The sequence below is a fragment of the Numenius arquata genome, chromosome 2 (assembly GCF_964106895.1).
Source record: "Numenius arquata chromosome 2, bNumArq3.hap1.1, whole genome shotgun sequence".
In the NCBI taxonomy this organism is placed as follows: Eukaryota; Metazoa; Chordata; class Aves; order Charadriiformes; family Scolopacidae; genus Numenius; species Numenius arquata.
In genome coordinates this window covers 33,175,981-33,186,303 of record NC_133577.1, presented here as the reverse complement: position 1 = coordinate 33,186,303, position 10,323 = coordinate 33,175,981, and the positions used below count along the sequence as shown (strand labels likewise).

Sequence of the window (10,323 nt, the reverse complement as noted above, 5' to 3'; positions counted from 1 at the left end):
AGGCCACCTTTGCCCTGGGACATCCTCTTGGTCTTGCAGGAAGCTGTCCTCACCTCTGACATTGCCATCGATCCATCTGCCTCATGCTTCTCTTAGGTGACCTGCAGTCTCTAACTGCCCAGCTGTGCACTGCAGCCCTGTTATGTCCAGTTAGCCCCAGTAAGGATCAGCCTGTGTCTGTATGCCCCAAGAGATGCTCACCAAGCCTGGGCGCTCCTGTTGAACCCAGAACTCAAGGGGCAGACTCCTTCCTATTGTCTTCTTTGCCTCTTTCAGCCTGGTGGGGCTGGTAAGGGAACCATTAGGACTCCCGGGCAATAACCATACACATGGGATCCTGATGGCCGAGAGCGCTGGTCCTGAGTTGGGGTAGGAAACAGCAAATGGTAAACTTTGGTCTAGGGAAGCTCTGCAGAACTAATAGGACTGAGCATCCTGCCTTCTGCTCCAGGCTGGTTCTTTTAGCTCATATCTGCTTAGGCTCAGTGCGGTCTAAACAGGTCTGACCCATCTCACCAGTTAATGGATGTTTGGAAGGAGTTCAACTGGAGAGTAATTGCAAAAAGCAGAAAAAGTCCAAACCCAAATACATTTATTGTGTATTCATCTGTAAAGCATCTGTCTTTAAAGAGGCCTAAGAACAGGCATACTGGATCAAACCAGGGGATGGTCTGGCTCAGTACCCCACCTCTGACAGTGGCTAGAAGCAGATGCCTGGAGAAGAGCAGAAAAACAATGCAAGTACATGTGTTTCTTTCCTCCCAGCACTCCCCCTGCCTCCAGCTGTGTTCAACTCACACTGAGCCAGATGTGGTTTCTGTGCACTGGATCATTCTCAAGGGGTTTCTTTTCCATGGACTTGTCCTGGAACCTGCACAGACTCTCAGCATCCACAACATCCTGTGGCGAGGAATTCCCCAGTTCAACTGCAGACAGTGTGTAGAACCATCATTTTCCTTTGCTTTAAACCTAGCTCCTGCCAGCTTCACCTATTTATTTGATTGGAAAAGACAGTAAACAAACAATCAATTCCTGTCCATCCTCTTCAACAGCACACTGAATTAACACCACATTATTATCTACTTATTACACGTGGCGCCTAGAGACCTCTTTGTACAGGGCAGTGTATAAAGATAAGGCTGGATAATAGTTGTTTTGCTGCAGTGCTTCCAGTCCAAGCAGAGGAGGCAGGCAAAGGGCAGGGGCCAAGTGCATTACAGGAGAGCAGACCATTCTTATCGCTGGCCTCTTTCTAAAGTTGCCTTTTTCTTTTGCAGGCAGCCCAGCTCGAAAATGTGGCAGTGACTCCTGCTCTCAAGCGATTTTCCTCCTGCTTCTCCTGAGGGAGAAGTGGGTCCTGAGCAGAATGCAGCAGGCAGCTGCTCCCTTGGTGTACCCATCCCAGACCATCCTGGCAGCTGACTCCCACTGTACACACCGCGTCATTGAGGATCCCGAGTGGTCCCTTGCCACTGTCCCCCACCTCACTGAGCTCTGCATCCAGCACATTGTCCACAATTTCGAAAGTAAGTGGGAGTGCGTTTCCCTTGGGATGCATGGAGAGAGAGTGTCAGTCCTGGGGAGCAGAGGGTCAACAAGGCAGGCAGATGCATCTGAAAGGCAGTGTGGTACCCAGCCCTGCCAAAGGAACAGATGGGGAGAAATGTCCCCTCAGGCAGCTAGTTAAACAAACTGTTTAGTTGCTAAGTACGTACTTGTACACTCCAGGGATGTCTGTAGTCCTCTGGGCTGCTATCCAGGATGTGACTCTGCCCTAACCTTGTCCTATCGTTTCTTCTTCCTTCTGTGCTCTGCTGGACTCACTTACCTCAACCGTGGCCAAGGCTGTGGAGTCGCTGTTTCCTTCTCTTGATTCCTGTACACATTACAGTAGCACTCAAGGATGGAGCCCTGCTGAGTGCTGTACAAAGAGATGGAGAATTGATCCCTCCCCAGAGGAGCTACCATCTCAGAATACGTATTGTACTCCATCTCAGGCCTTCTCCACGGCTCTTGGTGGTGATGTGACAAGTTATATCCTCAGGCAGGGAATGTGCTTTTGAAGGAAGTGGACTGATGAAGAATAGCAAGTCAGAAAAAGCATGTCTCACCTGGGAACTAGGAGAGGGGTCTTTTTGGCTGGCTGAGCGGAGTGGCAGCAAAGACCAAGGATAGGTCTAGGGCTATGTCCGCGTTGGGACTGTAAGACAGTACAGAGGAGCTCAGTGCTGCCCTACGCCAGCAGCTGATGGTACTTGGGGATCTGAGCTGGGAGACCCTCACAGTCCTATCAGCCTGATCAGTCAGTCTGATGCCAAATGGATTGGACCTATGTTGGGTGCACATAAAAGCAGCGTGCTCGGTGTCTTGGGGACCCTCATGCCATTACCTGAGCTGTGGCCTGAGTGGGCGGGAGTGAAGCTAGCCCAGTTCTGCCCATACGTATCCCACCTCTGCTTGCGTTGTGGGACTTTGCAGAGAAAGTCACTGCAGTACCAGCTGTAGGACAGTGGAGAACAGACTCCAGGAAAAGGCTGTGGTGAAACTCTGGGTGTCCTTAGGAAGGAAATGCTACAGACACAGAGGAAATATAAAGTTAACCCCACTTTGTATCTCGAAATCTGATTTCCCATGCACAGATAGGCCTGTCCACTGATGATTTCTGTCATTCAACACTACTGTGCATGTGTCACTGAGCATTCATGGTGTGAGTACACATGGCTTTTCTCTGGTGTTTCTTGCCACAAAGAACACCAGACAGAAGCCAGCCGAGGCTTAGGGTGAGTATCAGGAAAGAGCCTGAAGGGAGAAAGAGAACTTTTGTTTAAACAAGGTGAACCTAAAGGCTAAGAGTATGTCTTAGTGGAAAGGAACAGGAATCTGTTTGGGGTAAGACAGACACATGAGTTACGATAAAAAGGCACAAGGACTTGCACGAAGAGCACACAGGCAGTTGTTCTCAAATATTGTCCTTCAATATGCTTAGAAACCAAAGGGCGAAAGTTCAGCAAATGACAGGCCAAGCTCTCCCATCCCTGTAAGGCTAAATTAGCTCTCTTGGAAGCAGAAGTCCTGCTCTGAATATGAACTGCATTTAAACTAAGTTTAAACTGGGAGCTAGGTTTCTGATGCAGATCCCAAATATTATGGGAGTAAACCCAATTACGCAGATGTTTTATTGTAAAAGTTAGAAATCCTACACAGAAATGTAGGAGATGAATCCTACACATTTTCTAGCAGCGTAGCTCCCTGCACCAGCTGCTGGCAACTGAGAAGAGAGTCAGTATCAGCAGAGGGGAAGGCATGGGCACACAGCTCAGGGCCTGGGCAGAACTGTAGTGCCAGCCATGGTTCCTACAGCCCAGACCAACCTCTCCTTCTCTTCACCCCCTCCAGAGAACCCTATTTTGGACTGTCTTCTGCCTGAGCACCAAAAGAAGGTGCTGGACAGGCTCTCCACTGGCCTTCCACTCGCTGTGACTGCCAACCTAATAAGCGATGAGGACTACTGGAAGAGGTGCTGCATGGAGCGCTGGCAAGTCTGTGACATCTCCAACTATGGAGACAGCTGGAAACGGATGTTCTTCGAACGTCACCTGGAGAACATCCTGAAATGTTTCATCCCTAACACCACGGACCCCAATCAGGTCCTAGATCTCATCCCAATCTGCAAAGACTATGTGCGGAAACTGGAGGTTGATCAGTTCCTGCCACCGTTGAAGGTGGATCAAAAGGAGGAGGAGGAGGACCTCTCTGATGCAGAGAGTGATTTTGAGGCTGGTGAGGTCTCCGTGCATCACTACAACCTGGGAGCCCTCATTACTGCTCTCCCTCACCTTGAAGAGCTTCATCTCACTTATGGCGTGAAGGACTGTGGCATGAACTTCGAGTGGAACCTCTTTAACTTCTCTTACCAGGACTGCTGCAACCTGGCTGCCGCCGTGAAGATGTGCCACAACTTGAAAGTAACGTGTCCCAAACAATCTTTCTTCCTCAGTTAGATATTCAAATTGCCTGAGGTAGAAACCCAAGGACCCATTTTGCTTTCTGGCAGCACCCTTCCCTTTGCAAGTTGCAGTCCGGCAGAGTGCAGAGATGTTAACTTGCTGGCCTAGTGCTGGGTATCTTGTTCTGCATATGTCCTTGCAAGAACAGGTTGCCAAAGGGTCCGTGAGAGAAATACTTCATCCCACAAAATATGTTCCCTGTAACCCAAGAGAAAACAACGTTCCTGTTTTAACTCATTACATAGATCTGGGAGGGAGGAGAGGAGAAGCCAGAAAGGGTTTTTCTTTAAGGACAATTCTTAGTGGTTATGCTCAGTAAATATATATCAGCATGCCCCGGAGCAGCAGAGACTCCAAGAGCATGGGGAAATACTCATATTTGCCTGAGAGTGATGAGGTTTTTGCGTTATGGGCGCTAATGCCATCTTCAGTTCTGTGCCAACTGCATCGCAGATACTCAGCCCCTCCGAAACATCAGCGAGCGCTGCTAGCCAGAGCGTGGCCAGAGGGAGCCGGCTGAATGCTCTCCCCACAGACGGGCATGCTTTGGGAAATATTTGTCTGCTTGGCTTCCAGATGAGAAATTAGCCCTCCTGTAGCTATTGAGGTGCCCTGGCCATGTAGGGCATTGCCCATCACAAAGAGGACTGTGGTTACCACCACTGCACATGCTCATTCAGTTTCGACTGTGATCAAGGGTGAGTTCTGCTGTTACTCTCTGCAGATGTTTGGGCAGCTTTATCTCGTTTTAATTTAGCCCCCTGTGTCAGAGATCCTATGGAATCAGAGGAGAGGAACAGGGTTTTCCAGGAGATGAACCATTTCTCCCTAGAATAGGCATGGGACATTAGTGGCATGTCCTGCCTGCTGGAAGTATCTGCCCACTATAAAAGCAACTACTTGAGCCTACTGGCTAAAGGTGTCTGAAGTGAAGGGAGATGAATCCTGTCTGGTGGGCCATGGGCTTAACTCTCTTGAGGTCTTGTACAAAGCTCAATCCAAAGCACTGGCTGTTTTAGTATCCCTGTCCTTTGTCCTCACAGGTTTTCAAGCTGACACGCAGCAAAGTGGACGACGAGAAGACCAGGCTGCTGGTCCGTAACTTGCTGGATCACCCCTGCTTGGTGGAGCTGAACTTGTCCCACAATCTCATCAGGGATAAGGGGGCACGAGCTGTTGGCAAGTTGATCAACCGCGGCAAACTAGAGATCCTCAATCTCTGTAACAACCAGATCCGTCACCTGGGGGCTCAAGCTCTTGCTCAAGCCCTGGCTGAGAACTCCACCTTGACCTCCCTGAATCTGCGCCTCAACTGCGTGGAGGACGAAGGCGGAGAGGCGATCGGCCGTGCCCTGCTGACTAACACCACCCTGAAGTCCATCCATCTGGGAAGTAATAACCTGTCAGAGCCAACTGCCACGCTTTTCTCCCAGGTCCTGGCTCAGAACACCACCCTGAGGAGTATCAACTTCTCGTGCAACCACCTGGGGCTGGTAAGAGAAACCCCTTCTCCCTGCAGTTTGTGAGCCTGCATGGTAGCCTTGCAAAGCAGATGCTGAGCCTGCCCTGCCTCGAAGCCACAGAGGCAGATGCATCCTTCACTTTGCAGTCTCGCTGCAATAACAATCAGTCAGTGAGCAGGGAAGAGACTCTAGCAGACGGCAGGAAGGAGAAGGACATCTCCTGTGCACGCACACGCATTTATCTCACTCATTACATCTAGCTCCGTTCACAGGGCTGAATCCGGCTTCCAGGTTTTGGGATTCTGGGCAGAGAGGGATTTTCCCCCCAGGAAGCTGAAAACCAAGAAGTGTGTCTGGGAAAAATCACAGCCGCTTCACACACGTGGGAGTAGATAATAGTGATGGGTGGCATGAGACGAGGGCCTTATGCATATCCTCTGCGATTTGGATCTGCTGTGCCATCTGTCATTCAGCAGCATAAAGATAGTGTCACCCTTCCCAGAATCTCTCCTGTCCACCACACACTCAGAGGAGACTGTTAGAAAATTGGCTCAGTTGCTGAGCTCCCTTAACTCACCCTGCAGCTCTGGAGCGGTGTGGTAGGTCAAAAGTGTCACGTCTGGGTGCTTCTAAGTGGCTCCTAAACCACAGGCTTACATTTTCTAGACAGAGGAGCATCCACAGATCTTAATACATCCCTAAGAGCTGCAGTATGCAACGTGCCCACAAAGCAGACTGCTTCTCTTCTGCTGATTAAAAAGAGCTTTAGAAATCTGAAACTAGACAGCCAAATGCAATCATGCTGGCTTTTAAACTTTCTGTGCTGCCTCAATTTTTCTCACTGTCACAATAGAGACAGCAAGACCAGCTGTCCCTGCTGGCAGGAATATTGGCATCAATGTGTTTGACAACAGTTTTAAGAGGATTTGATGGCAGAAAACCTTTTGTGAGTTCTGAGTTTTACGATCCTGGACGTGCAAAACCATTTGAGTTTAATGATACAAGGGGGCAAAGGTTGGAAAGGAGATAAGGATTTTTGCTTAGTAAATAATAATCTCTGTGCTTAGCATCTTCCTCCTGATACCCATTTGTGAAGCTCCACAGCAGCTCAACAAGTGGGACAGTGGTATTACCTTTGGGGAAATGGGTGTCTTTGCCAGAGAGGCATCCAATTCTGACCTCTGTACCCCATTAAAAAGAGACTGTCCTTTTTGGCAAAAGGTCTAAGAGGCAGGGTGCAGGGATGAGGGGACTGCCTGGATGGAGGAAATGGGGGCAGGAGGTGTATTTGGTACCTGAAAGAGAATAGCTGTGGGGGGAAAAAAAGGTCGAATTGTCGCATCCCTAAAGACAGTGCTTCAGGTAAGGGAGGGAAATGCCCCACAGTGAGTTACCTTCCTAAGGCTATCTACATTGCATTTTCCATCTCATGCAGGCTGGGCTTCAGCTGCGTGAGATCTTCCCCCCGGGAAAGCCAGCCCAGCCTGGAAAATGGCATCCAGGCAGGAGACTGCCAGCACCGGGGCTCTCGCTGCTGCTCAGACGAGGAGCAGCACATCTAATCACGCTGCCCTTTGTCCCCAGCCAGCAGTGAGCTGGGGACCGGCGGACAGGAGAGAGCAGAGACTCCTCTCAGGTTATCACTGCCAGCCGTGCTATTAACCAGCCTGAGCGTGAGGAGTCCTGACACGGTACCCAGAGGGAGTCATTAGTATGTGTCATATCACTGAGTAACATAAGGTTACACTCCTTCTATGTACCCCTGAGAGCAACATTTCGGCCTTGTGCGAAGGCCTTTTTTTGCTTTTGGCACCATCTCATGGGCTCCCCATCACCACCAGCAGCAGGGAAGTGCAGGAGAAGTTGCCCTGGGGAGGAGGAAAGGGAGGAACACGCTTCACTTTTGGTTCTCCTCCCTTAACCCCCTCTTCTCACCCATTTGCAGGATGGTGGGAAGCAGCTGCTTGATGGGCTGGCAGATAACAAGGCTTTGACCGAGTTCGATCTCCGCCTGGCAGAGGTGGGCCAGGAGACCGAGTACCTCATTCACCAAATTGTGTGGGCCAACCGGGATGCGGCGAGGCTGGGGTCTCTGTAGCAACCCTCCGCCACACTCCTCTGAAGAAAATGCTCCAGAGAGCAATGAGCTTTGCAGGTGCAGTGTTGGAGATACTTCAGAGGCTTGCTTTTATTTGTATTCCTGAGAAACACTCAACTTGTGGCCGCCACAGCAGCCGCCTTTCCCAGATCTCCGTCACCCAACCTACGACTTCACACACGACAGGCGTTAGACTTCATGGGACTGTAGCAGCATTGCAGAAGCAAACTGCCTCTTGAGCTCTCTCTCCCTCACTGTACCTGAGACTAAATCTTACGTGCTCCAGCAGCAAGTTCAGGCAACCGGATGTTGTTCCACCTGTAAAACAGGTGAGGCGAAGTCTCCACCATCTAATGGTCTAGTCCAGAACTAACCTTCAAGGAGAACAACTATTTTAGGCTTTTCCCTGAGGAGGATGTGAGATGCATAGAGGATAGAGGGAATGTTGTTTCTAGTTTCTCAGCAGCTTTTTCTGGCTATTGCCATTTATTTTTTTATTCAATTTTATAGCAAAACCTCTCTGGAGTCTCAGATATGGGTGGTGAAAAGTTAAAAAAAAATAAATTGATAAATGATAGGTCTCTCCACCAGTTTCCTGCCTTGGGTTGCTATGCTGCTGGTCAGTGCTGGCCTCCTTTGCAACCAGATGCTCACTAGTAAGGCTCTTCTGTGCAAATCGGTCAAAAAAAAAAAAATCTGTGTTTCACATAGCTTCAAGCTAGAGAGGTTCCTGCAGGACTGCTGGCCCACACATCCCACAGGGCTAAAAATGGATCAGCTTCCTCCTCCTGCCCCACGGGCTGTGGCCATCTGGGGACTGGACAGGACACGTACCCAAATGCCTCAGGAGAGGTCAGCAGGGAATTAAGCAAAGGGGCCTGACCTCCATCCCCTCCCACCCTCTGAGCAATGCAGGGGCTTCATGTCTCCCAGCCCTGCCCAGCACCAGCGCTCACAGACCCACCGCTGGCAGCCACCTCAGTGAATCATCTGAAACTTTTATTACACCGATTTGGTTTACAATCTTTGTACTTTGATATTTCCAACAAAAAAGGCAACATTGTGATATACTGTTTGTACATATATAGAGAGAGACAGACAGAGCTAGATCATATTGACAGAGTTGAAAAGTAAAAACTTGTTTCCCAGTGCTCACAAAAGAATTTGTTCGCCACGTACCCGCTTCTGCCTTGCTCTGCCGGACAGATACAGACGCCTGCGGTGCCACCGGCCTCCGGCCGACAGGACCTTTACCTGTGCCATGTCACCTCCTTATAGATCAGAAAGGATGGAGTATGAGGCTGTCCCCAGAGGCGGTGGCCACAGGAGGGGTGCCAACAGGGCTCAGCCCCAAGCCCTCGCAGGTCTGTGTAGCTCCCTTCCCAACTATTCATGGATGCTCCAAGGGCTATGTCCACCAGCAAATCTAACTGGTGGCAGCAGCTGTGAAACCTCCCCACCTAGGCATCTCCCGCTACTTGTTTCCCATCCTCGAGACCGAGGTATTGAATAGATTTATTTCTTTTTATTTGCATTTACAAAATATTTTCACTGAATGACACACCTGAATGAGATGAGAACTCGTGTTCAGAAACAGCAGAAAAGACCCAGATCAGCATCAGGCCAATGAAGGAACAGCTCCAGCAGCGAGGGTCGTGGGTTAATAGGGGTGGCCTGGTCCTGGGCAAGCCTGCCTGTAGCTCCAAGTACAGGGCTGCATCTGGTCAGCCAGTTGTGCAATGAAAGCTCGTGCTGGGAGGGCAGCGATGAGATCCCTCAGACATGCTAGTAGACACATGAGGAGGAACTGGCCGCCAGAGCCAGTGAGGAACAGGGATGGGAAGGGCCTGGGAAAACATATCATCCCCAAAACAATTGCTGACTTGCGTTCCAGGATACTCATTGCTCCTCTTCCTGCAAACAGCCAAGACCGTTAACACACCTCTTGAGCATCCTCCAAACATACTCGTGGGCTGCCACATACAGAAACACCTAGACAGGTAGTTGCTGCCTGGAAAACCCTTTGCCTTCCCTCCCATCACTCTCTTGGCCAAAGAGCAAAGCCCAAACCAAGCAGCCTGCACTCCTTGCTCACACCCAGGACCGACTATCTGCCAGTTTGCAGGGGCTCGAACCATTCCAAATGCCACACAAGCTGGTGAAAATGAAAGCCCTGTCAGTAACAGCAGATTGAGTGTCAACACTCCCATCACTGATGGGTCACTTGTCACCTTCAGGTCCAGTTACCGAGGTGTGGGACTACCCGGGTCACTCTGTGCTGGGAAGGGCACGTGCCAGCACAGGGCCAGTACAGACAGACCCCGTAGCTCTCCCATGAGATCCATACCCAAAGAATACTGTGGGGCTTTGAGGAGGGGGGATCAGCTGTGGGCCTCCATCTGGAGGAGGGAACAACCTCCGGTATCTTGCTTGGGAGCTGGTGTCCCCTCCCGTCGCCATCTGCTGATGCAGCATGAGCAGCACTTGGTGGCCCTCAGCAGCAGAGGGACTCCAGCCAAACTAGGAGCATCCCCCCACCCGTGGGTCTGTGCCAGAGTGATGGTGTAGGGGGGGAGACAGGGGGGTGGTCGGGTAATAAAGGAGGGGGAATGACACAAGGGCTTTCACTTCGACAACACCATCGGGCCGGAGCAGGGGCACCCGGCTGTCTCCCTCCCGCAGCAGATGGTGAGCCCTGCTTCTGCTGCTCTGAGCGGCGGCAGGAGTCGGTGGCTGGCTTCCCGAGCCTGGCGAC

The 10,323-nt window shown here is 50.7% G+C and overlaps 1 protein-coding gene across 1 annotated transcript; it reads left to right on the top strand.

The window, feature by feature from the left end:
* Nucleotides 1-710: 710 nt before the first annotated feature.
* Nucleotides 711-7,568, top strand: DRC5 (dynein regulatory complex subunit 5). Its single transcript, XM_074169018.1, has 5 exons — nucleotides 711-741; nucleotides 1,278-1,526; nucleotides 3,397-3,965; nucleotides 5,051-5,500; nucleotides 7,416-7,568. Exons 1-5 carry the CDS (start codon nucleotides 711-713, stop codon nucleotides 7,566-7,568), a joined length of 1,452 nt encoding a protein of 483 aa, XP_074025119.1.
* Nucleotides 7,569-10,323: the final 2,755 nt, after the last annotated feature.

What these genes read in the sequence shown, in the direction of transcription:
- DRC5 (XM_074169018.1), top strand. Translation starts at nt 711, where the DNA reads ATGCCTGGAGAAGAGCAGAAAAACAATGCAA. An exon ending in AGAGCAGAAAAACAATGCAA is followed by an intron (nt 742 to 1,277) that starts GTACATGTGTTT and finishes TTTCTTTTGCAG; the next exon opens with GCAGCCCAGCTCGAAAATGT. An exon ending in AGATGTGCCACAACTTGAAA is followed by an intron (nt 3,966 to 5,050) that starts GTAACGTGTCCC and finishes TTGTCCTCACAG; the next exon opens with GTTTTCAAGCTGACACGCAG.